Source organism: Protomyctophum bolini (assembly GCF_963924005.1).
Source record: "Protomyctophum bolini genome assembly, chromosome: 10".
In the NCBI taxonomy this organism is placed as follows: Eukaryota; Metazoa; Chordata; class Actinopteri; order Myctophiformes; family Myctophidae; genus Protomyctophum; species Protomyctophum bolini.
The window spans coordinates 24,067,639-24,095,528 of record NC_137871.1 but is presented as its reverse complement, the minus strand read 5'-3'; the positions used below and the strand labels follow the sequence as shown (position 1 = coordinate 24,095,528).

At 44.0% G+C, this 27,890-nt stretch overlaps 1 protein-coding gene across 2 annotated transcripts in view; it reads left to right on the top strand.

The window, feature by feature from the left end:
* The window catches only part of LOC308323114 (ecto-NOX disulfide-thiol exchanger 2-like), a 144,864-nt gene extending 126,643 nt beyond the window's left edge, over positions 1–18,221 (top strand). For both annotated transcript variants that reach the window (XM_080774736.1, XM_080774737.1), the window contains 7 exons: positions 2,300–2,402; positions 4,404–4,591; positions 6,476–7,015; positions 12,860–12,940; positions 13,409–13,532; positions 14,010–14,095; positions 16,514–18,221. In XM_080774736.1, the coding sequence (XP_080630862.1) occupies positions 2,300–2,402; positions 4,404–4,591; positions 6,476–7,015; positions 12,860–12,940; positions 13,409–13,532; positions 14,010–14,095; positions 16,514–16,645 (1,254 nt within the window). In that variant the 3' untranslated portion in view covers positions 16,646–18,221. The remainder of the gene's footprint in view (positions 1–2,299; positions 2,403–4,403; positions 4,592–6,475; positions 7,016–12,859; positions 12,941–13,408; positions 13,533–14,009; positions 14,096–16,513) is intronic.
* Positions 18,222–27,890: the final 9,669 nt, after the last annotated feature.

Genomic DNA, 27,890 nt, shown 5'->3' with positions numbered 1-27,890 from the left:
GAATACTATTGACCTCATCCTTAACTACTCCCACTGGTTCATACAGAATTAATTAACAGGCCCCAAAAGCCCTCTGAGTGAATCTATTTCTCAGTCTATAACTATGATGGTAGACATTATTCTTTATCAGAGAACAGAATATGAATAGGTAGTTCAACCCTTAACTTTAAAGGGGTCAGAAGGACCGGTGATTTATGGAATATGATTATAAATTAGAATAATTATTATTCTTAGCAGAATATCTATTCATAGACAGAAAGTGGGAAGAACCCTTATGGGCCATGAAAGGGCCCTGATTTAATAGGTTAAGAGAAAGTAATATGGTATTTTCACAAGTAGGAAGTATATATTTTGAAAGTGGAAATATGAAACCAGGTGGAAACAAATGTCTATGAGGTGAACATATCCCTACGTACAGTACACCCCTTGTGTATGATTCACTAAGTCAATATGATACCCACACAATATACATACACACACGACCTAACGTTATTCTGTTTACTCGAATCGATTGTTAAATGGTGCATTTATATAGTAGCACTTTAATCCAAGGCACCAACCTGCACATAGGGAGCAATCAGCAGTTCAGTCTTGGGAGACTCCCCCCCAACAAATGGGCACTTCGGAACAATCCTGCATGGCATTTGTTGCAGTGTTGTTTTTGGCAGCAAATTTTAGTTTTAGTCATAGTCTCTTGAATAGTTTTCATTTAGTTTTAGTCACCCGGAATGTCTTAGTGTTAGTCTAGTTTTAGTCGACTGAATATCATAGGATTTTAGTCGACTAAAATGTATTTTGGCGGGCCTTGATGCCGTTGTAATGGCTGTTTTTACACATGCTGAAAATAGCAGATCTACAAGCTCACAACGCGTCTGTAAAATGACTTATACTGTATCTCCTGTCCACTAGTCTTTAGTCACTAGTTTATTCACTAGTTTAGTTGTTCCATTGTTTCCATTTATCTTCGTCTGTGGAAAAAGGTACTTTTTCCGTCTTAGTTTCAGTCGACGAAAACAACACTGATTTGTTGTGACTCAGTTGGCTGGCAATAAATCTAAATTTACTCACAGCAGGTCATGGTGAAATGCAAGTGCTATCGGTATTCGGTAGCCCTTTGTTTGAGCAGACAAATCCATGGTTTGGCTTGCACGCTTGTCAACACAAGGATGCGACCCCACAATGAACTAGTAATGGATGGTTGGATGCTTCATCTTCAACTGCCAATTTGGTGTCACATCGCACAGCTTGCTCCATTTTCTTTGTATCGCCCTCTCTCGTGAAAATGTGACACGTTCTAGCGCTCTCTGTGTGATCGTGTTGTGTATTGAAATTCTCAGAAGTTGATGTGTGTGTGTGTGTGTGTGTGTGGGGGTGGGTGTGTGGGGGTGGGTGGGTGGGTGGGGCAATCCCCGTGTTTCTTCACTAGTCCGATCCAGAAGAACACAGTTTGCCGGCCACTGTTACAGAGCTGACAATGATGTTATGTCTTCCCTTCTTCTCTGGAGTCCTGCCTCAAAGCAGACCAAAGGTAGAAAACTGTCGTTCCCTGATGTCATCGCTAGGGAGTCGGGACACAGGCATCAGTAAGCAGGAACTGGGGATGGCTGTGTGTGTGTGTGTGTGTGTGTGTGTGTGTGTGTGTGTGTGTGTGTGTGTGTGTGTGTGTGTGTGTGTGTGTGTGTGTGTGTGTGTGTGTGTGTGTGTGTGTGTGTGTGTGTGTGTGTGTGTGTGTGTGTGTGTGTGTGTGTGTGTGTGTGTGTGTGTGTGTGTGTGTGTGTGTGTGTGTGTGTGTGTGTGTGTGTGTGTGTGTGTGTGTGTTATTTTTGTTTTGCTTTGTGCCATGGTGTTGTCACTATGGTGTTACAAACCTGTGTTAAAGAATCATTTCTGACGTTTCCCAACAGAACAATACAATGCAGCGTAATACTGTTCCATCTGCCTTGTTTCTGTGCCAGAGGGAGATAAAGCCCTGAGCCCCAGACCAACCATCTCCACTTTACTCTTCTACTCTCCTTTGTTCTATTGCTGTCTGTTGAGAACATCCCATACTGCTCAAATTTACTACCAGTCTTCCTGCTTGTAAATTATTTCTGCAGACACAGCAAAGGAGAGATGACGAAACTGATCTCTCACTCTTAAATGTCTTTCTTTTCTTTCTTTTTTTGCTGGAACAACCCAGCTCTGTAGTCCAACCTGACTGGCTAGAAACTACAAGCATCTAAACTACATCGCCCATGAGAGCCTTTGCTGTGAGATAGATCATTAACTCTGCTCCTCTTTGGCTGTCGTTGTGTTCCAGGAAATCAGGAACATGCACAACGCGCAGCTGATGGACATCAGACGAGAGGAGGAGATGGAGATGTCAGACGACGACATGGAAGATGTGAACGGTGCAGACCCAGGTATATGGCACACATGCACAAACACACGCACATACTTTGGACGTCTGTATCATAAATACATGCCATGCATGCATAAATTGTGCATTGAAAGAAAGGTTTGGCAGCTTGTACAGTGTGATCAGTCGATGCATAATAATAAAAGACATTCCACTCAATGCCACTCAAAGCCATTTCCGTTGGATGCTCACAGCTGTATGAGCGTTTTGTAAATGGATGCACACACTAGAGACGTGTGTGCGTGAGTGCGAGCGATGGAGTATGTGTTTGTGCCAGCTGCTGGCTGGTTCCAGGCTATTTGAAGTCCCACTGAAGGGCCATAAGAGCCTGGTCTTTGCTCAAAGGAGCCTGTTTCTCTGCACTGAATCATCAAGAAAGCACTAGCACTGCAGATGTCTAATAACAGTCCAGAATTGTCACCAGGGCAACACGCAGCTACAGATAGCAGATGTGTTGCCTCCATCTCTCTGTTTTCTCCCCCGGTTTCTGCTTTGTTTTGATTCGTTCTGCTCTCATCCCTGCTTTTGAATAATTCTGATCCCTGTCATCAGATAATAAGAGGCCTTCTCCAATCAGCATGCAAATGTATGTGCAGGGCTCCTCTCGTGCGCAACGCATGCAACATCGACTATCGGATAGCCGTAATTAACGTGGCTGTCAGAAACCCGTCATTTCATTGGATGGTGTGGGAATGGCTGGGGGGGAAAGGGGTTAATATGATATGCTCTGGTGTTACTAGTGATGACAGAATGATTCAATGATTTCTGTCTGAAAAATAAACTTGGGAACTGTAATAGTTTAATACAGGATGAATATTGTTAAGTGTCTTGCTGAGCGATAGGCTTCTCTGGGGAGAGAGACTTGATGCGGCTTTCTGATTAGTGCTCCACTCAAGTAAAACATCTCCCCTGCCGGGAGAAACACTCACAGCTGGAGGTTCATCAGCACCACTGATGGGCTCTCCATAGCAGACTGTTGGACGCCCACATAAAACCTACTGTACACATCTAAACCTTATCTCTTCAACTCAGTCTCACTGCTGGAGAGCAGATCTGGTAATACAGCACATCCACAGATCTGAGTACATTAATACAACTCAAAAGTCTCCTTTCTACAACACTGACAATTTAAAACTAATAAATATACTGTATAATTCTCATAGGACCCGCATCCTGCCAAGTAAATAGCGTCTCAGTGCTATTTGCAACATATTTAAATTATCTGTCTATACATTTAGTGAAAAACTCACCCCATTCTATGCAAATAATCCTCATTGCAAGAAAGATCCAATTGACAAACACTGGCCTTAATAGTCACAATTTGTATCATCTTCAGAGATGAAGATTGGTGAAAATGTAATCGTATCAAAGAACAAATTCAAAGCATAATATAATTTTGAATGTCACGATGTTCATGGAACTGTCTCCACATTAATCCATTTAGACCTGAGGCAGTTGTACAATTTCCTACTATCTACTTGTGACCACCATTTTAGCAGCATCTCCCTCCATTTTAGGCTATACACTACAGTACTTACTTTGCCAAATGGATATTTGCAATCAGATGCAAAACAAGGGAAAATATGTGAAACTGCAGTGTATAGGCAGGCATGTTTGCACTGGCATATATCTTTACAGTGCAATATAGAATGTGGTGAATCGGAAGACATATAACATGTTGCCAAGGGCAATTCATGGTGCTATACACCGACCTCAATCTATTACTGTGTAAAGAGTGTTTACTGCATAACGGGAATTAACAGGGATGAATTTCCATGTCCTAATCTAATAACCATGTTGCTTATTGAGCATCATATTGCAAGGTGTAAGATATTGTGCACAGTCACACAGTACTGTGTGTGTGTGTGTGTGTGTGTGTGTGTGTGTGTGTGTGTGTGTGTGTGTGTGTGTGTGTGTGTGTGTGTGTGTGTGTGTGTGTGTGTGTGTGTGTGTGTGTGTGTGTGTGTGTGTGTGCGTGCGTGCGTGCGTGTGCGTGCGTGCGTAGCTGTGTTACAGACAGAGGCCTTGAAGGAAGAGAATGACTCCCTTCGCTGCCAGCTGGACGCCTACAGGAACGAAGTAGAACTCCTCAAGCAGGAACAGGGCAAGAACCAGCAGCCAATCAGTGAAGAGGACAACACACGCTGTCAGCAGCTCAGCTTCCTTCAGCAGGCTCTGCAGGGCATGCAGAAGGTAGCGCACGCATACACACTCTGTCTGTCTTTCATCGCCACGAGACAGTACACACATGCATGCAACACAGACACACTTTATTTTTCGGTAGGTTCACTAAAGAAATCATCCAAACAAATGCGCAAAGCGACCAGATAAAACTGCCAGACATGCACGGCTCATCACAGAAGAGATGCTCAGTGCCCCTCGACATGCTACTGGTGTTTCTAGCGTAGCGTAGCCGTAAATATAAGTGGCACTCCCATTGTTGAAAACAATTCAAAACAGTCTTTTGTGGACGACTGTATGATTGAAGGCTGCTCTCATAAACTTTGCCCTTTGAAATCCCCTAATCAACTCCCCTTTATTATTCTTCAAAGCAGTCCACAACCTCCCATTGTTTAATATACTTGAACAATACTGGAAGCATAGAGCAACCCCATGTTGTAGACAATTACCATGGACAGGTCACATCATCATCATTTTTCGACCGCGGTCGAGATCGTGGATTTCACAATATTACGCCAGACTTCCCGGTCCTTCATTGCCAACCCCAGTTCCTGCTTACTGATGCCTGTGTTCCTAGCGATGACATCAGGGAACGACAGTTTTCTACCTCTGGTCTGCTTTGAGGCAGGACTCCAGAGAAGGGAAGATATAACCTCATTGTTAGCTCAGGTCACACTAACTGAAGAAATGACTGCACAAACCTCCTAGGCCACTATGACTATGAAAGACCACTATGACTTAATTAGGTCTACAATGAGATCATTTATGTTGGCTATGACACCAATAGGTCCACATTGACCTCACTTATGTTGGCTATGACATCATTAGGTCCACTATGGCTATGTCATCATTATGCACATGTTCTTTGGACGACAATTACTTGGGCTTCTCTCCACACAATCCCATTAGATTGATGACCTCTGGTTCCTAGACTGTAGTTTAGTTGACGTGAAACGAGATCAAACGGGTGAAAGAAGATTATTTCCTCTTCGGTTTTGATGCGTTTGGTTTATGATGCCTGATGCAATTTCCCCAGAACATAAAACATTGTTTGGAAAGCTCCAAATGGGCCTTTGGAATTGTGAACTGATTCCGTCACCTTAAATGTGTCATGTCCTCACCTAGCTAGTTGTCGCAGGTAATGGAAATGATGATAGATTCTTGTTAAGAAGAAGAGCTTCCATTATACACCTGCTGTTTTGCTGTGAAAGTAATTACTTTGCCAACATATGTCTGTCATGCTGCGTTTGTGAAAAGATTAGCTGAATGGATTTAATGAATTGGAAGATGGCAAGTTTGGAAAGTCTGGTCCACGTGTTGTATAAAACAGGCACATGATTACCATCAAATATCATCAGCATGAAGGTTTCCTCTTCGTGAATTGTGATAAATGTGGATCAATTTCAGTTCAACTGCAACGTGTGAAATCGATCTGAATGCATCACACTTAGCTGCCAACATGCCTGCTAAATCCCCCTGCAACTCGTCAAAGTACTTTGTATTGAAATTTGCAGGTATAGGAGCTGAGTTTTCTCATCTCGATTTGGTTCTCAGTAGCCATTTGTATACGGAGATTGTGCTACAATAATAACAATAATATTTGCAATGCACTTTAAATTTGAATCAAATCTCAAAGTGCTACAGCCCACCCAATCAGTTGTCATTTTTGCACAGACATGAATTCGACTCCACCTGGCACAAAATGGGCAAACAATGCCTCTGCTCATTCCATGTCCATACTTTTTATATAGAATAGTGAGGCGGAGTGTCATTTTACAGTGTAAAAGAGAGAACCTGACTTGGTACGAACCGCGGTTAATGACTGCTAAATGTTACACACAGCATGCTAAATCGTATATGCATTACTGAGGAACTGTTGTGTTTTTCTTGGTGCAGCAACTGATAATGTTAAGGGAAGAGCTAAAACAACGGGAAGCCGAGCTTGATACGAGTACAGAGGAAAAACAGCAGCTGCGGAACCAAGTCCAGGCCCTCAAAGAAGGACTGAAGAACCTTCAGAGTACGGAAGAAACGCAGAAGCTGCAGAACCAGGTCCAGACCCTCAAAGAAGGACTGAAGAATCTACAGAATACGGAAGAAACGCAGCAGCTTCAGAACCAGGTCCAGACCCTCAAAGAGGGACTGAAGAATCTACAGACTAAGAGTATGGAAGAAACTCAGCAGCTGCAGAACCAGGTCCAGACCCTCAAAGAAGGACTAAAGAATCTACAGAGTATGGAAGAAGCAGAGCAGCTACAGAGCCAAGTCCAGACCCTCAAAGAAGGACTGGATAACCTACAGAGTGTGGAAGAAACACAGCAGCTGCAGAACCAAATCCAGACCCTCAAAGACTTGGTACAGAGTCCACCTGCAGTAGTACCGGTACAGAGCCCACCTGCAGTAGTACCGGTACAGAGTCCACCTGCAGTAGTACTGGTAAGTTCATGCAGATGCATGCATACTTTAACACACACACACACACACACACACACACACACACACACACACACACACACACACACACACCTGCTCTAGATCCAACCTTTACCTAATGGCCACTTCGGCCTTTGCCTCTTTTTCTTTAGTTCATGGCGATTTTAGAAGATGTTAATGACCCAACCCATTTAGGACTGAGGCCGATTCTAAAAACGCAGTCTAAATCCTGACTTAAGTTTTCTGAAAAAACTTCAAATATTTATTACAAAATTAAAAAAAGTTATCTTTCTATATACTGTACATAGCAACAAGAACCCCAGGATGGGTTCCCGTCTTGATGGGTTAATAAAAAACACCAAAATGGGCTTCCGTCTTGAAGGGTAAAAACACCAAAATGGGCTTCCGTCTTGAAGGGTAAAAACACCAAAATGGGCTTCCGTCTTGAAGGGTAAAAACACCAAAATGGGCTTCCGTCTTGAAGGGTAAAAACACCAAAATGGGCTTCCGTCTTGAAAGGGTAAAGTCACCAAAATGGGTTCACGTCCTAAATGGTTTCAGAAAGTACGTGGTTTCAGGTTTAACACAGGGTAAATATTTAATCAGAAACAGTTGGTAATAAATTATAATCTTTATAATTGTTTACAACATACAACACTAAAAGGGCTGTTCATATTCAAAGTATTTGAACCTTTGGTTGACGACTTGTCATATCAGTGAGATTGCTTCATAGACTCTTACTACACTGGCCTCTGTGGTCTCATCAGCGCCGGCGCTGATATGGCCTATATTATAGGCCACATAGGCCATTGCCTAGGGCAGCAGTTAGTAGAGGCGGCACAAACTCACCAAACACGACTTCGTTATTCTCGTGCCAGTTCCCGTGCGCTCCCCCGCGCCCCGCCTCCGCTGCACGGATCATCATTGCTGGTTCGTTTTGTGTCCTGTTCTGTGAAAATGAAATTGCGCGATTTGGGAAGGGGCCCTAGGGCGGCAATTTTCTAAGCTCCGCCGCTGGGTCTCATCACCAGTGAATTCATTACACCAGCCATTTCAGAAGCTCTTTGCTTGAAGTCACTTTATCTTTTATGACAGAAAGTTGTTAAGCCAGAGGTTCTAAAATGTTTTAATTTCAAAGATCCCCATGTTGGTGGTGTTGTGCCATGGACCCACAAAACTCATAGTGTAGAGGTGGAACCAAAATCAGGGAACCAGGGACCCAACTTTGAGAACCACTGTGTTAATTATACGACTATAAACCAATTGATGTCCTTGCTTGTTGGAGAGGAAACATTATCTGCAGCTGACCTTTCTGCCAACACCGCAAAGCAGCTACTGTACCAATCACACGGCAGCATTCCTGTACTGCACTGTATGCCCTACCCGGGGGCACAGATAGAAATGAGTTCAACTGGCATGCTAATTATTATTATTGCACTGATACCACTTTTTAAAGGCTGAGTAAGAGTGCTTCATTTTTGAGTACTAGTACTCACCCATGTACCAGCATTTTCCATCATGAATTCATGTCCCTCCCTCCAGGTTATGAGATCTAAACGGCCAGCGCTTCCAACAACATTGCATGTAAATGAGTTTGCAATCGTTTTTACTGGAGACGGAGCAGCAAAATGCTACTCATGTCACCTCTAAAATATCTAATGTCCAAATATTTATGTCCAACATTTTGGACATAAAAGGAAGTAAATGTGTATGGATGGACCGAGGTTCACCGACGTCACGTATAACGTCTCTGTCAGGTGGAAGCCTCATAATGTTGAAAACTGTTGCTTTTCAGGATTCATTGCAAAAGTAGCATATCTACAAGCTCAGCACCCCTACTATAGCCACTCCTCTAGTTACCTGTTCACCCTGCAGCACAGTGTATCTAGTTACCTGGTCACCCTGCAGCCACTCCTCTAGTTACCTGGTCACCCTGCAGCCACTCCTCTAGTGACCTGGTCACCCTGCAGCACAGTGTATCTAGTTACCTGGTCACCCTGCAGCCACTCCTCTAGTTACCTGGTCACCCTGCAGCCACTCCTCTAGTGACCTGGTCACCCTGCAGCCACTCCTCTAGTGACCTGGTCACCCTGCAGCCACTCCTCTAGTTACCTGGTCACCCTGCAGCCACTCCTCTAGTTACCTGGTCACCCTGCAGCCACTCCTCTAGTTACCTGGTCACCCTGCAGCCACTCCTCTAGTTACCTGGTCACCCTGCAGCCACTCCTCTAGTGACCTGGTCACCCTGCAGCCACTCCTCTAGTGACCTGGTCACCCTGCAGCCACTCCTCTAGTTACCTGGTCACCCTGCAGCCACTCCTCTAGTTACCTGTTCACCCTGCAGCACAGTGTATCTAGTTACCTGGTCACCCTGCAGCCACTCCTCTAGTTACCTGGTCACCCTGCAGCCACTCCTCTAGTGACCTGGTCACCCTGCAGCCACTCCTCTAGTGACCTGTTCACCCTGCAGCCACTCCTCTAGTTACCTGGTCACCCTGCAGCCACTCCTGTAGTTACCTGGTCACCCTGCAGCCACTCCTCTAGTTACCTGGTCACCCTGCAGCCACTCCTCTAGTTACCTGGTCACCCTGCAGCCACTCCTCTAGTTACCTGGTCACCCTGCAGCCACTCCTCTAGTTACCTGGTCACCCTGCAGCCACTCCTCTAGTGACCTGGTCACCCTGCAGCCACTCCTCTAGTGACCTGGTCACCCTGCAGCCACTCCTCTAGTGACCTGGTCACCCTGCAGCCACTCCTATAGTTACCTGGTCACCCTGCAGCCACTCCTCTAGTGACCTGGTCACCCTGCAGCCACTCCTCTAGTGACCTGGTCACCCTGCAGCCACTCCTCTAGTGACCTGGTCACCCTGCAGCCACTCCTCTAGTGACCTGGTCACCCTGCAGCCACTCCTAGTTACCTGGTCACCCTGCAGCCACTCCTCTAGTGACCTGGTCACCCTGCAGCCACTCCTATAGTTACCTGGTCACCCTGCAGCCACTCCTCTAGTGACCTGGTCACCCTGCAGCCACTCCTCTAGTGACCTGGTCACCCTGCAGCCACTCCTCTAGTGACCTGGTCACCCTGCAGCCACTCCTCTAGTGACCTGGTCACCCTGCAGCCACTCCTCTAGTTACCTGTTCACCCTGCAGCACAGTGTATCTAGTTACCTGGTCACCCTGCAGCCACTCCTCTAGTTACCTGGTCACCCTGCAGCCACTCCTCTAGTGACCTGGTCACCCTGCAGCCACTCCTCTAGTGACCTGTTCACCCTGCAGCCACTCCTCTAGTTACCTGGTCACCCTGCAGCCACTCCTGTAGTTACCTGGTCACCCTGCAGCCACTCCTCTAGTTACCTGGTCACCCTGCAGCCACTCCTCTAGTTACCTGGTCACCCTGCAGCCACTCCTCTAGTTACCTGGTCACCCTGCAGCCACTCCTCTAGTTACCTGGTCACCCTGCAGCCACTCCTCTAGTGACCTGGTCACCCTGCAGCCACTCCTCTAGTGACCTGGTCACCCTGCAGCCACTCCTCTAGTGACCTGGTCACCCTGCAGCCACTCCTATAGTTACCTGGTCACCCTGCAGCCACTCCTCTAGTGACCTGGTCACCCTGCAGCCACTCCTCTAGTGACCTGGTCACCCTGCAGCCACTCCTCTAGTGACCTGGTCACCCTGCAGCCACTCCTCTAGTGACCTGGTCACCCTGCAGCCACTCCTATAGTTACCTGGTCACCCTGCAGCCACTCCTCTAGTGACCTGGTCACCCTGCAGCCACTCCTATAGTTACCTGGTCACCCTGCAGCCACTCCTCTAGTGACCTGGTCACCCTGCAGCCACTCCTCTAGTGACCTGGTCACCCTGCAGCCACTCCTCTAGTGACCTGGTCACCCTGCAGCCACTCCTCTAGTGACCTGGTCACCCTGCAGCCACTCCTCTAGTTACCTGGTCCTCTAGTTACCTGGTCCTCTAGTGACCTGGTCACCCTGCAGCACAGTGTATCTGGGTCCTATTCTGCCTTCGCACATAGACAGATAGATGTGGTCCTGGACAGCACTGATGTAAATGAACACTTCCAATTAAACAAGCTAATATTGGATTAATTGTGATCTGGCTCAGTGTGATAACAAGGAGGAGGGCTGCAATTAAATTGAACTTCAGCATCAATCAGCTGTTTAATTGGATAATGATAATACTAATATGAGGCTCTCAACTCGTGCAGAGAGCTGCTTCATATCTGACGCTTGTTTTCCACACCATACTCATCTCTTCATACTCTGTGGCTCCTATTGCAGAAGCAGTGAGTGCATTCTCCGGCAGCGGCAGCAGCCACGACGCCGCCGACAACTGCCGGAGAATGCACTCGCTGTCTCTCTCCTGTTGAGCTCCTGGACTGCACTCCTCTGAACACGCTGCCAGTTTGACTGGCAGCGTGTTCAGAGGACAACATATAGTAGAGGTGAAATAGCGTAGTCATTCTGCAGTGAATCCACTGCACGGTCTCACTTCATTCACATCAACCAGAGTGGCAGAGTTGATCTTTAACGGTGTTGCATTTGATTAGACTGTGACAGGAATGCGTATCGTCGTCGTCGCCATCAGTGATCCATGGTAAATATGTTAATTAAATCCGCACATAGAGATGGATTATGGGAGACGGTCTCATTAAAAAACAAAACAGCAGGAAGAGCAATCAGTTTTCAGGAGGTTTCATCTCCAGACCGGTAGCCATTGTGGGCTGATTTGCCATGTTCAGCAGATCTCCGGAGTGACTCCTCATGACATCAGTTCACCCTCATTGGTCAATGAACCGTCACCAAGCTGTCACCACCCTTCACTGAGTGAGCTCAGAGTTACTGGCACCATGTGGCCTGTTTCCCTTTTAAAAGGGAGCCATTGTTGTGAAATCGATCGTCTCAATGTTTCACCTTGTGTTTTTTCTTTGATACTTAAGTTTGTCCATCGATTTCACTGCTCTCCGTGCTGTGCTGTAACTCCCCCTGTAGACACCCATGGATGGAGGCTTAACTTTATTTACTCAAATAATGGTCTTTTATTGAACTCTCAAAACCAATCCCACTTCCATTACACACAATGTTATGACAATCATACACCATACTCCTATATTTGTGTGTGTGGCCATAAATCATAAAAAAGAAAATGGAAAGTATTATTTCCAAGCATATTTCACCAACTTTAAAAAATATATATAAATAAATAATAATCATTCACTTTGGGACATACATTTGTAGAAAACACTTACCATGGAACTCCAACTCAATGCCAACTCTTTAAAAGCTCTTTTTACTAAATCTCACTGTCAGGTTTAATAAGAAACCAATTCGTTTATACTTAAAAAAGATATACCGGTATTCAAAAAGATAATTATATTCCTAGTGGATGTGCTCTGTATTTGATTGATTATCCCGATTCCCTATTGCCTGTTAGCCTGACACTCAGTCTGAATTTTCATTTTGTTCAATCGCCAGGACATATTTTAATGGTAGCGATTCAGAGGTGGAGCCAGGCTAATTGCCTGTTTAAAAATTGGGACTATCCTACTGTGCTTTTCTAGTCACTTGTGAGGGTGGGGGGGGGATGCTTACACATGAATATACGTGTGTGTGTGTGTGTGTGTGTGTGTGTGTGTGTGTGTGCGTGTGTGTGTGTGTGTGTGTGTGTGTGTGTGTGTGTGTGTGTGTGTGTGTGTGTGTGTGTGTGTGTGTGTGTGCGCTTGCGTGCGTGTGTCTGTTCACGCTGTGTGCATGTTCATGTGTTTATTTGTGTTTGACTGCATTGTGTAACAATTACATGTGCTTTTTAATTGTTCCAATTTGTTTCCAATGTAGCTGCAGCCAGAGACATCACAGCCAGAGACATCAAAGCCAGATGACCAAGGGCATGAGGAGGAGAGTGTTGATCAAACCGATGTAAGCGACAGCAAGAACCCAACCCTCTTCACGTCTCTTAATTATTATTATTATTAGTTTTTTCAAGGTTTAGCCGGCAGACAATATTCTCTGCAATCTCTGTCTCTGTCTCTCTCTCTCTCTCTCTCTCTCTCTCTCTCTCTCTCCTCACAGATCTCTCTCACATTCCATGATAATGCATGCATGTGTGTTTTGTAATAATAATCCAAATTTGAGTAGCTAATAACTAAAATGTTCAAATAATTGTAGTGGAGTAAAAGTACAATGTTTGTATCTGAGTTGTAAATTGTAAATTGTAGTGGAGTATAAGTAAAAGTAAACACTCCACACTTAAGTACTGTACTTGAGTTTTATATTCTTAGTTACCATCCCATTGAGCTTTGTGTGTGTGTGTGTGTGTGTGTGTGTGTGTGTGTGTGTGTGTGTGTGTGTGTGTGTGTGTGTGTGTGCGCATGTGCGTGCACATAGGAGGAGATGACAGCAGCACCATCAGTGGTGTCTTGCAGTCAGGAGAAGGAGAAGGAGAAGGACGGCCCCCTAGAGATGATTGCCCCAAGTCTTGTCAACTCCCAGAGAGAAGCCCTGCTTGTTGGTATGATTACACACGTCTTCACACCTATCAATATAAACCAATTGGTACTGATTCACTCCAACATAGTTTGGGCCCTCAAATATTTGTGTTGCTGTTCTTTTTTTATTTAGCAGAGGTGGAGGGTTGCATGTCTCCAGGACAGTCCTCTGACTAAAGCTGGTAATTGGTCTAATTGGAAGAAATGCTGATGAGAAACAACAGCATCAAAGCTATCATTAAACACTGTCAGATCTTAAAATGTGTAGGAGACAGCCGGAAGAAGACACTTGACGCCTCCACGCTCATTTTACATTCAGTCAGAGGAGAGAATAGGAGTTGGTTATTGATGTTATCGAATATGCCTGCGTGGTGGTGGTTGTTGTTTTTTACATCAGGCTCAGCAGGCGACGGCTTTCAGCTCTACAAATGAACGTGCATGTTCAACTGACAGTGTGATTAACATCTCTGCACGCCTTGTGTTTTTCTGCACCTCCTCAGGAATCATTTCAACCTTCCTCCATGTCCATCCATTTGGAGCCAGCATCGAGTACATTTGCTCCTATCTACAGTGCCTGGGCACCAAGGTACTGGACGCAGACACAGCACAGCAGGGGTTGTCCTCTGCTAGCTTTGCACTCGCACACAAACACACACACACACACACATGCACACATGCACAGGCTTGCGCACGCACGCATGTCGCATGCGCGCACTGCCAACCTAGATTCATTGAGATATGCAAACACTGGGCTGACATACGTATGGGCCAGTTGTATTGTGCTTCCAGCAGTTTGGTTCTCATAGACGGACCCTTGAAGTGGGCAATGAGTCCTAATCTTTTTCTCAAACTTTTCCGTGTCAAGGACCCCCAAATTGATATGTAATTGGGCACGGATCCCCATTTGAAAATATTTTTGTATTGTCAAAAATAACTGATGTACAAGCTTGTAGACCTACATCTGCTATTTTTTAATAGCCAAAAGTATTAAATGTGGATAAATTGGTTAAAATGATTCAGACTATTAACTAATTAAGCTGGGGACCTCCTGGAGCACATCCAAGGACCCCTAATTCATTTACCAACCCTTCCACTGACACAGAGTAGCTCTTTAACTAAAACCAGGGACACTCAAATTAAACTATTGGTATTCCTCCACAGAAGCTAATTTTAAGATTGTTTGACTTTTTAATTTGTTTGTACAGTTCCGGTGTCACTAATGGCCGAGTTGTTGTTTGGTTGATGTTTGTCTGGTAATAGAAGACAAAAGCCAATTCCACATTGGTCTCTTTGAAAGCTTTTGTAATAAAATAACCCCCAAGTGCTATCGCAACGCAATACAATGATTGCTGTTCTAAAAACAGATTGAAGAGAAAGTTCATATTTTGTGGAACCCATATCTCTTTTGCTATTCATTAAAATGTAAGGATATATAATATAATGCTGATGGCTATGACATTTAATCTCATAGCCATCATCGTTATGTATCTGCAATGGCTATAGCTAGCAGCACGGGCTGTGATTTCCCTTGATGATAGAGCACTAGTACAATGTTATCCTTCATTCTGACATACTGTAGTAGCCTGGACAAATGTCTGATTTCATCTGCCTACAGCAAAAAGACCCGTTTGACCACGTAGCCAATAACTCATCAGTTTTTACGTCTGGAGACTCCCGTTTTCGGACGCACATTCTGCAGGAGACTTGGCTCGGATCTGAACCCATTTGATTTGGACCCGGCTCACGTCCCCCAGCCCCTTGGGTTTCTGACAATGTGGGCCCTGAAGAATTTAGTTGAATAGCCTTGCTCAAACCACTAAGGCTACACATTCAAGATACAGATACAAAACCATAATAGATAATACAAGGCTATATTCAAATGAACATGTATGGCCTAGGTGCATGGAAACATCACTGTAGCATGAAAATACAGGTTTCCAGGAGAATAATCTGTACTAATTACGTTCAACTGTGCCGGCCCGGCTATAACAAACACAACAAGAATAGTGTAGGAAGGAGGCTCAACCACAGTGTGTTGACAGCACAATGTCAAGTACTGTTTGGTATTATGGTGTTCACAGACATACGGTTTATATGACACTATATAATATTTGAAATGCTGTAGTTGTTAATATAATGAAGTTTGGCAATTTTCACCCAGAATAAACTTGTTAACTTGTAGATTTATGTACTGTTCTTTATGAACTTTTAAACCAATGACCTCTTCCTTCAGGAAAGGATTCCATATAAGCCTTCTGGCTTCTTCCTTTCCTTGCATTGTATTTTTGTTTCTTTGATATGTTATTGTCTATTTTTTGCACTATATGCTAAATAAATAAACCTAAACCTAAACCTAAATGGCTGAAACTACTGGTAAAGAGCATCGTACAGAACCACCACTGTTGTCTTCTTCCAGTGGTGTATATGTACTTTGTGGCGCTGTCGGGCAGAAACCGCTTATCTCCATATTAAACTTTTTGTGTTTTTTCATCACTCAAAAGTAGCACACCCGCAAGCTCGAGCTTGTGGATCTGCTATTTTTGCTCTTTTAAAAATTTGAATCTAGTTTTTGACATATGAGGTTTCCATCCGACAGAGACGATATGCTCCTTAACCCATTTTGACCTGAGATCAGATTCTAAAATTGTTTTCTGACAGTTTTCTGATTTTTTTTTTCAAAAATAGCAGACCTACAAGTTTGTAGATCTGCTATTTTTCAATAGCTAAATCATAACATAATACTAACACCAAAGGGGATCCCGCCAAAAATGGATTAAGACACTGTGGGGTGTGTCTAGGTCGCTGTGAGACAGCTTAATGTAAAACCATGATATGTGGACTAGTCATCCTTTACCGGGCCATGTCACACATGTGATTCTCAGGTCGAGGTGGAATTGAGCATACAGTATGAATAATGAGTGATGGATGGTGTGAAGCCATGTGTTTTAAACGGTATCTCTTTCTGTACCATTTAACCACTCTCTCTCTCTCTCTCTGTGTCCAGGTTAACCCTGGTGAGGTGGATGCCCTGCTCTCTCGGCTGCCCTGCACCTTCAAACAGGAGCTGAAGGGGGTGGGAGCCAGTCTGGAGAAACGCTGGAACTTCTGTGGTTTCCAGAGCATCAAGAGCGCATAGACTGACTCTTTTATATAATATGTTTAAAAAAAACTTTGGACACATTGGATGACACCTGCAGGACAACCTACTCTACACTCTTAAAACAGCAGTAGCACACTGCTGGGACATAGGATGACACCGCAGGACAAACATAGACTCATAAAACGGCACACTTTTCGGTGGACGAGGAGGAGGACATTGCAGAACAACATTTAGGGACAGGGAGATTTGTGGAGGGGACTCACTGGACATGCAGTCAACGTAGGACACTGGACCAGACAAGGACATAGGGTCTCAGGGAGAGACCGTATGTCCGGGCATGTCAGAGTCAGAGACAATGGAGTGGGTATATGCAGTGGTACACATAACTTAGATAGTGTAACTCCAGCATTGCCGGAACATTGAACGACATCCTGCCACCGTGGCGGAAACTCCATGAACTCGGAACACGCTCGTTTATTTTTTCTTTCTTCCTTTCTTTTTCTTTCTTTTTTTTGTTCTGTCCCTCAGAGTCTGCAAAATATTCTTAGACGTTACAGTTGTCGAGGACCGCCGGCCGAGAAGTATAGGGCTGGGTAATATATCGATATTATATCAATATCGTGATGTGATTTGGCATTAGTGTCGTCTCTTTTTTTGTTTTGTTTTATACTTTCAAACATTGTGAAAGGTTGTCTAAAATGGCCAAAAATATCTTATCTACACAATGTGATGCACCGTGAGATTGGTAGATCGGCTATTTTGGTTATTTTTTACTTTGTGAAAAGATAAATGTAGGAGAACATGTATATTATCCTCACAATATCGATATGGACGTATAAAAACATATTGTGACGTTAGATTTTTGGTCCATATATCTCAGCCCTACATAGAAAAATAATTTCCAACAGGATTTTTTTGTTGTCTGTTTGCCCACGTTTCCCAACAGTGGACCGAGACCCAATTGTGGAGTAAATATCCCTCTTTTTGTTTCCTACATTTAGAAGAATATATCATTTCAAAAAGATTTTACAAAAGGCAAACCAAAACAATCCATCTTTTCATCTTAAAAACAATTCAATTTCTCAAAACAAAAGTATTTCATAAATAATATAAAATAAATAAATTAAATGATATCCATAAATTCATTAAGAACAAACACGTTTAAGAAGTAGGTGTAATAAACAGATCCACAAGCACACCGCGTTGTGACCTTGTATATCTGCTATTTTCAATATAGTATGGGTCAGTTTGGGGAAAACATCTCATTTCTCTTTTGGGTCTAAAAGGTTTGTTAGCCCACAAGCCTGCTGTTTTGCTGTCACAGTCTGAGAGCCTGTGACAGGTTCAGTGGGGCTATCATGTGGGTGGCTACATTGGGGAGGTCACCAGGGTCTGCTGAACACTGTCACCCTCTGTTTCTCGCTCTCTCTCCCCTTTCTCTCCTTTTCCCCGTCGCTGGTTTGTAAAGTAGTTCAAAATGGATATATTTCTTCATTTTTCTGTAAAGCGATAGAAAGTTGCATAGACTAATTTGTTTTCATACTGTAAATGCTTGGATGATATTTTTGATTAAAAAACGGAAAGGAGAATTTGTTCAAAGGAATAGACAGAATGGGCTGTTTTGTGTGTAGGTCTTGGAAAAGTGTGTGTGTGTGTGTGTGTGTGTGTGTGTGTGTGTGTGTGTGTGTGTGTGTGTGTGCATGTACCGTACGCACGTGCAAATAAATACAGCTAAGCAGCATAACCTTCTTTAAAGATTTGTTTATAGCTTTTCTGCCTTTTATTGATAGTACAAGTGAAGAATGACATGCCGGAAACGGGGAGAGAGAGAGAAGGGGAGAGACACGCCGCAGCAAAGGCCATCACGAACGGGACCCGAACACGCAATGCGCTGTCAAGCCAAACGCCTATACTGTATGTGGCATGCGCCTGGATCACTTGGTAAGCGGGCGCCAGCAGCATAACCTTCAACCTCCCAACCTCTATCATCAAGCCTGAGAGGCTTACACACACACACACACACACACAGAATGCCAAGTCTGCAGTTGTTTCTTTTAGCTCTTCCCATGGCTGGTTGCAAGACCACACTTTGAGCACTCTGCCAAAGCAAATCTGGTGAGTGTGTATGTGTGCATCTCTGTGGGCAACTACTCTGCATGCATGCATACATACATACATGCATGTGTGTGGTTGCATCAAATCATGCTTTAAGCAGCAGTAGCCTACCTACAGGGGAGGGCGTCCTCACCTCACCGGCCTGAACCCAGAGGTTCTTCCCCGAAGCACACAGTCGAGTGATCCTAATGACTGTTAATCATCTCTCTGAACGCTGTGGAGTTTCTGTGTACGGAACACCTGAATTAGTCATGTGTAATGATGAGTCTGTCTTACCCCTGCAACGCTCCAATTCCACAGACCTGCATGTATTGATGTATTATTCAGTTGTTCAGTATTAGAAGGAGCTTCTTCTTTTTTTGGACTAGAGTTGTATACTGTAGGTGGGTGGAACAAAAGTGGCGTCAGACAGCCCGTGGGTTTGTGTGGGCAGATCCCTGCTATAATGTCTCCAATGCACTCGGCTTGCAGGCTATGTCAGATGTAAGGAGGCGAAAGCAATACTGGTAGTGCAAGTCTCCTGGCAATGTGTGAGTACTGAGATCGTGTATTGTTCTTGTGAGGTCGCATGCGTACCTTCATAAGACGTGGTAGTAAGCCAAGCTGTCTAATGTATGTAAATGGTGCTATTTATATAGCATCTTTTATCCAAGGAGCTTCCACACCTACACATACACACCTACATACACGGTCACCGATGGCGGAGGAAACTATGCACGGCCCCAGCCTACTCATCGGGAGCAATTAGGGGTTCAGTGTCTTGCTCAAGGGTATTCCAACACTGACTCTGGGGAGCTTGGGATCTGGGAACCTTCCAGTTCTCCTGAGCCACTGCCACCGTATCTATCTAGTATCTACGTATGTAATGTATCTTGTCCCCGCTCCCCGCAATAGTAGACGAATCACAGTTCATGCAGCTATGTACATGAAACGGAAGCGCCCCATGCCATTAATGCCTGAAAATGCCTGGTAAGGTAAAAGTCTTCTTCTTTTGTCTAGTTCCCATCGGGGCTCGCCATAGCGAGCGGATCATCTTTCCATTTGTTTCTGTTCTCTGCATCTGCTTTGTAAATTGAGACTCATGAAAAGCTGAAAGTCCATGCATGTTTAACAACAAAAAAACATCTCAAATCTCTATTCTCTTACCACGCCAACATTGTTTTTGAGAAGCACACATTTTTTCATAAAGATCGTTATTTCCATTTCACCAGACTAGGACATTCACAAAAGCAGCAGCATCGTGATTTGTTGCTGAAGATTGGACAGGCAGGTTATTTCAATACCCAGCAGTGGTATTGACCGTAGATAAAAAAATAAATGATGCATTGCCTCAGCAGAAGGTATGGGATGGAGTTGGACGGCAGACTTATGCTACTTGATGCTCGTAGGCTGTAGAGATGATGTGTATCTCAGGGCCTCTCCTCCCCACTTGACAGAACAGCCCTGATGACAAATGATAGTGTAGGAGTCACACACAACTGCTCTCCCCACTCTCCTTCTCGTTCCCTCACTCTCCCCTTTGCTTCTCTCTCGCTCACACACACAAACAAGATGATACAGTGCAAGTTATTTGCTTTCAAAAGTTTCTTCCTGTCAAAGTGTTTCCTCCCAACGGAATTTATATTCCTGTGGGATTTTAGACGGAATGCATCCATAATTCAACTCTTACAGCGTGTGTGTTGCATCACACAGAGAGGTAAACACGGGCTAATTAAATCCACCGGCGGTCCCTAGCGAATGCCGTTCGTGATCTTTTCATCGCCGCGGTGCAAGGACCCTCATTAATTCAATTCAAGGTGGATTGGATTCAAATGAACGCTTTTCAAGGGGGTGATTCAACCCAAACTGCCTACGTACGGCTGTGTCCTCCCACTCACTAGAGGGGGAGACCCCCCCCCCCCCCCCACTGTGTCCTCCCACTCACTAGAGGGGGAGACCCCCCCCCCCCCACTGTGTCCTCCCACTCAATTCAATTCAATTCAAAGGGCTTTATTGGCATGAGAAAACATACGTTTACATTGCCAAAGCAGAAAGAACAATACAACAATACAGCAATACAATCAAAACAGAAATGATGTACTTTGAAGGTCAGAATCTTCAATAGATCAACTTCTGTGTACCAAGATCACTCGATGCAGGTATAGTGCAGGAATATACACAATGATTAGTCTTTAGGGTGGTTGTGTTCCATTTGATATCCTTCTCCTATCACAGCAACTCACAAATCGTGCTGCTGTGTTTGCACATTGTTGTACTTCACCCAGCAGATATGGGAGTTTTTTGTCATTGGTCATGTTTTCAAAATCTCCGTGTGTGGTTGTAATTTGTGGGAAGTATGTGTCTCTGATGTCTTGGTACAATGGACAGATGGTTAGGAAGTGTAGCTCGGTTTCCACTTCGTTTAGTGTGCAGTGGGTGCATAGTCTGTCTTCTCTCGGGATACAGGTCTGCCTATGACGGCCTTTCTCGATCGCGAGACTGTGCTCACTGAGTCTGTACCTAGTTAAGATTTTTCTTTCCACTCACTAGAGGGGGATACATTTTAGAAGTAGATCCCCCCTTCCCCCCCTGGCATCATTAATGGTCTTGTGGCTAAATGGAAGCAAGTAATGAGCACTCATATGGAGTTAGTTGGTCCCCTTTGCTACTTTAGGATTCTCCACTGTTCTGTTCTTTTCACTAGTTGGAAGGAACATTTAGTAAGTCAATTATTAAATTAAGCTTTGCCAATCTCCTGTTTCTGTAGCATGGTCAGACACTGATGTTGGGCAATTGGCTCCCACGTTTTACCTTTTTGGTAGCACTTTTACGGACATCCTGTTAATAAGCATTACATAACGGTTAATAAGGCAGTTATAAATCGAATCGAATAATATTTGTTAATTGTTGTTATATTATAACATAACTAATTATTAACAAATAAGATTGATAAGCATCTTATAAGTATGTATAACTGCCATATGAATTGTTAATTAATGCTTATTAACAGGATGTTCGTTTGAAGTGTTAAAACGTTTTCAATTATGTTCAAAGGTGTTTAAGGTCAGGGCCCTGTCCAGCCCATTCACCCGCATAGAATATGCTAAATCAACCGTCATCAGGACCATGCAATGGGCCCAGTATGGACATTTTTCACATACTCACTGTTTCAGTATGTCTTCATCACCTATTGTGACGGGTGATAATGGTATTTTTGTGTCACTGATGTCAATGACGGCGGCGCGCCGTGTCTGGTGGCCTTGAGCCAAGTGAGGTGCTAGCCGAGCGAGTCGCCGTGCCGAGCGTTGCGACGGCCACCAGAACCGACTCAGCGCCGTCCGAGTTACGTCCCGATAGGCAGAGAATCATATATATTAATAGCCCCTAGTTTCCATGTGCCGACAATAGAGTTCAGCCAAGGGTGAGTATGCCAGTATGGCCATATTGGCCGTATTTCAACGTCCTGATAACGGTTGATTTCGACTATTTAATACAGTGATAGTGACTACTGGCCAATCACAGCGTGTCTTTTCCGAGACTTCCATTGTGTGTGTGTGTGTGTGTGTGTGTGTGTGTGTGTGTGTGTGTGTGTGTGTGTGTGTCCCCAGCTGGTGCTCGTTGATGCTCATCAATATCAAGGCAATTATGTTTATGCACTGTCAAATAGGTCTACATCTATTCTAAGGTAGCATATACCTGTATTGACATACTGTATGTTACCCTGCTAATTACTGTGCACAAATGTATATATTATATATACATAAAATATTTGTTTGATCAGAAAATGCTTTTTAAGAACCCCCCCCCACAAAGGGCACTAATTAGAAACTCTAATTGTGACTTTTTATGCAGTCATAGTGTATCTCTCCCTTTCATGTTGCTTACTGAAGGCATTAATTATGTGAATGGCCTCCCAAGAGTAAGCAGGTGAGAGGCTGCAGATTGAGTGTTGTGTTTTTGTGTGCATCACATTGTGTGCACGGATGTTTGCCATGTGGTGCAACGCAATGCATGTGTGCTTCTAATGCACAATATAATATACCGGTACAATCACTGCAAGGTAAGACATAATATCAGGAGGAATACTAATTGCATCCAATGGGGCCTCAATGAATGGCTTTGGCAATCATCTCTGCCAACTGCCATATTGGCCACAGACCACCAGGCTTGCTAATGGGGAAAAGAAAGTCTGGAAGGGCATCACCTGACCCAAAATATCTCACAAAACAGCATAACCATTATTACGTGATGAGCTGGCAACACAACAGCTCCTCCTGTTGACTATAATAGTCGCTACACACACTCAGAAAGCAGATTTGTCAGGTGGCAGCAGTGATATGCTCTGACAGCTGGTATGTAGCCGCAGCAATCGTCGACTGGCTCACGCAGACTCATGTCTCTATAAATGCAGCACACGCGGCTCATACTTTTATTTATGCGTAGACCTTGATAGGCCTTTAAAAAAACACTTAATTTCCCAGGGCACCAATGCTGCAGCAGACACTGAGCACGGCAAGTGATTCTTGCCTGTATAGGCACTTTAGATTGGCATCTTACAAACCAAGGACTACTGAATAATAAAGCTAGAACTAAAGAGATGTCTTATTAGTCTGCACTGGGGGCAAATAAGGTTTAATGCAATGTTTTTGTTTATTTTTCTTTCTGTGTTCTCCGTGAATTACATGCACTTTAAGCCAGGATGAGTGACGGGTGGTTGACTAATTGCTCTCCGCTGTGCTCTCTGAGGTTTCTGGGCATGCAGGTGGCACCACAGTGGCTTATGTTCTTTTTTCTGTATTCTCTCACTTTCTGTCTCAGTTGGATGGAAACACAGCTACTATCTCCCTTGCTTAAGCTCTTCCTCTCGGTCTCTCTCTTTGCATCCATCTGAAGGCAGTATAGGCTACTGTAGTTGAAAGCTCAGAATGCCTATAAAGTATTTGCGCTTGCCAAGCGAACTCCCCCACATCAGTAGCACAGGCGACAATTGGAAGAGTTTAGAGAGCGTAAAGGAAACATTCTTTGTGCTTTTTGAACTGTCTTTCTAGGATTCATCACAAACCTTTTGGCATGCATGTTGTGCTGCCAGTGAGTAAATATATTGGTAGTAGCCTACCTAGATTTGTTTGGTACGGTGTAGAGTAGACATGGTATTTTGACCAATTGGTTTGTGAAATCAGCAGGCCTGGTGTGTAAAGTAGCTATATTTGGGTAATTTAGGACACCTAAGCTCCAGTGGGTTTATTTCTGTTCTCACACAATGTAGTCAACACTCACAGTACATTTATGTTTAGTATACGTGACTGAAATAATGACTTACCGGTAATTAGGGTGATGTCTGACAGAAATGGGTCAGGCAGGTAGGACCGACACTTGGGAATTTAATAAGGTCAGTGACATAGGATTCTGACAAGAATAATGTTGAGGAATGTCGAGTCATATATAAGATAATGTTCCTAATTGTTGTGATTTTTTGTCTATCTTTAGATGTCCTACTTTTTCCAGATATGAGCATACTTTGAGTAATCTGGGACAGTCATTTAAATTCTTAAAATGAAAACATGCATTTAGGGACTCGCTGAATTTGAATAGCAAGGTTCAAGGTTTATAGGTCTAATGTCGGCAGGCAATATTCTCTGCAATCTCTCTCTCACCCCTAATTGCTCCTGATGTGCAGGTTGGTGCCTTGCATGGTTTCCGCCGCCATCGGTGTGTGAATGTAATGCACAATCTATGTAAATCGCTTTATAGATGCACCATTTACCATTTATGAGTACATTGTGTAGTGTGGGTGAGAGTGTTGGAAAAGGTGCATAGTGTCAGTGTGTGAGTTGTGAATGAACTGCTAAAAGACCGGGGGAGACAGGCTTTTAACCCATTCTGACCTGAGATCAGATTCATACGAGGTTTCCACTGGACACACACTGGTCTGATTAACCCATTCTGACCTGAGATCAGATTCTAAAAAAATGTCAGTCGTTCTTCGATTTTTCAAAAATAGCAGACCTACAAGCTCGTAGCGCGCCACTCGGTGGCGCGCTATGAGCTTGTAGATCTGCTATTTTTCAATAGCTAAAGCACGACATGATGCCAACACCAAAATGGGTTCCCGGTCAGAATGGGTTAAGGGAATCGAGTGAGCACCCGGGCCCAGATGCTGCCCAAATTAATGTATGTGATGGGGGAGGATCTGTTGGTTGGAGCCTCTGGGTGGGCATGTGGATTACGTGTCCCACCCAGTGTGTAACACAGACAGGTGTAACACAGACACTATGGGTGTCTGATTCCGGTCATAGATGTCCACATAGGGCATCCTGTCCTCCCAGGACACCCAGGATCCGTTGCAGTAGCTCTGGTCCAGTTCTTTGCAACTAACGCTCTGGACCTGCAGATTTACCATTGCAGGTGGTAAGTATTCTTACATGCCTTTGGTATGGGATCCATGTTTCTGATGTATAGCGGTGTGGACAGGCAGAAATGAAACTATGAAAAGGTCCCATGACCTGTAATTGACTCAGTGATTAAATGTATTACAGAACACAATTGCACCATGGCCTCGGGAAAGGAGGGCAACAGAAAGAGCGAGGGTAAAAGAGAGGAAGATAAACCAATGGAGTGAAATAGAACGGAGGGAGCCGAGTAGGCGAGTAACATTGTCCCTCGGCAAAGCATTTGGGAACGCGTGATTTCTTTCTACGTCTACGTGTCGGTAGGCCAATCAGAGGCAGGCGGGCGTTACCATGTCTATGCTCGGACGTAGAAAGAAAGCACGCTTTGGGAACGACTGTCTTATAGGCATTCCCTGTTGTGCTTTTAACTATTTACTGCCTTCAGATCTTACAGAGAGAAAAGCTTAAGAAAATGAGATAGTCACTTCAGGGAGAATTGTGTTTTTGGAACAAAAGGGACTAATCAGCGAGGCGTTCCTTAGTCTGGGTGTGGTATGTTATCTAAATACTTTCATCCGGTTGTAGAATGAAAATCTTTCAGAAAGGCCTAATCTATAGTGTATATAGCAGAAGTTCAGATTGTGTGAAATGAAAAGTTGTATCAGCAGGGATAGACAGTAGTCATTGGACTAACTCGGACAGTTTAAGCCTTTTATTCATGTGCTAGTACAAGAAATTACTCTGAGGAAGATCGAAAGATCTAAACATTGCTCTTGTGACGCACCAGACCAGCCTTAGGCTGTGGCGCCACTTTTGCGCCACTTTTGCCCCTACTGGTACTCATAGTCACATAGGTTAACCAACACATAGGTTAACACGGACATTGCTGTTCCTTGGAGTGGTTGCACCACTCAAAAATGCATCAACATAAAGTGATAGTGGTTTTTACTGTAGCGTCCAGGGCTGTAAGTGACTGCAGTCTGGTGCACGTCTATATTTGTTGTTTTATTGTTCCGTTAGTAGGTTGAGATTTGTTATTGGAATGCATTTGGACAAGAAAAGGCATGTTTATTTGGCACATTTCAACAACAACAAGGCAATTCAGTGTGTCATTAAAGGTGTGTCATGTCTCCTATCATCGGAATTTGATTATTTTCTGCACACCTTGACCGTGATCAAGATCCATGCCAACATGATCAACAGCCCACGAGCTTCCTCTCAATGCATGGCTGACCCTTTATTAAAACATATTTATAGTCAACTTACCCTGCAGCCAGAAGAAACGCTGGTATTTTCTGGCCCCTCCAGTAAAGAGGCAGTATCTCCAATAAAGAATCCCATACGATTGTAAAATCACTGAGGCGAACTGCACACATTGCTCATTATTTTGGTCTTGGCGGGCCCAATTAGTCCCTGGCCTGCTAATTTTTGCCTGTCTAAATAAACAATAAACTCAAGGCATCAGCATGTCTAGCTTCCCAGATCCCGAATGAGTATATCATGAACAACTAATGGAAATGCTGAGTCTAGATGCATGTTGCCATCTCAAATCTTCCAGTTTAGGAGTGCTAATCATCTTAGTTATTGATTGCAAGTCAATTGGACTGCAGCCTTCAACATGCTTGACCTGCCGTGCAGAAAGGAGAAGGGGGATTATTATAGATGTAGGCCTACCAACGAGGAACAGTTTAAAGTAAACACTTAAGCCCTATTTTGTGTGTCGGCTCCCTTCTACAAGCTCACAACACATTGCACCGTGACACATTTTGAGCTTTTAGATCTGCTATTTCTGGACATTTTTCACAAATCATGGGAACTTATCTTCTCTTTTGGGAGGTCCTGTCAAACATGGGGGTACGCAGAGAAACATTTCACTTCAAGAATACAATAAAAGCCAAAGGACCTGTACATGGTACACTTGCACAATGCACAATATGGACAATTTTATTCAGGCAATTATTTTGGTCAATAGACCTTCTTGAGGCATCCCTCTCCAGAGCAACATTAGTAATTTCCTCCTGGGGGATCCCAAGGTGTTCCAGGGCCAGTTTAGAGATATAATCCCTCCATCTGATCCTTGGTCTGCCCTGGGGTCCCCTCCCAGTGGGACATGAGGCATCCTAACCAGATGCCCGAACCACCTAAGCTGGCTCCTTAATTTCCAAGCGAAGAAGCAGTGACTCTACTCTGAGTCCCTCTCTTGTGACTGAACTTCTCAATATAATGCCATAATGTAACTTTTTGAGTAGTAGCCTAAATATATTTGTCAACTATATGTATATTTTACCCTGAAATACTTTGCACTTTGGAAAAGGGATTTGCTTGCTAAATATAGATTCTTAATTCTTACAGTACCTAACCTCAGAAGATACCTCTATATTACCCCTGCCCAGTTTTACACTCCTGATACCGCATGCATCACCAGGCCACTGGCAGATTATCTAGGTGCCTTTGAAGGTCTGAGACAGAGAAACCAAACTATTATTTGCTCCAAGCTCAGCCGTGTGTCGACCATGGAACTGGAGCCCTGAATGTCGTTCATTGAGTGCAAACATCCAGTACATTTGCCAGTTCGGTAAAGTGAGACCCCTAGGATGATTTTCTCCAGCAGGATGTGTATTGCTTAACGTCCGTCAGTGGTGCAGAGGAAGCAGCCAGCCACTGAAATGCCATTACTGTATTAAGGCACACACTCACAGCCACAGTTTTTTGTATTGAGTTGTACTTGAACTGAAATTCTGCAAACTGTTAATACATCAATAAATAAATCAATCAATCAATCAATCAATCCATCAATC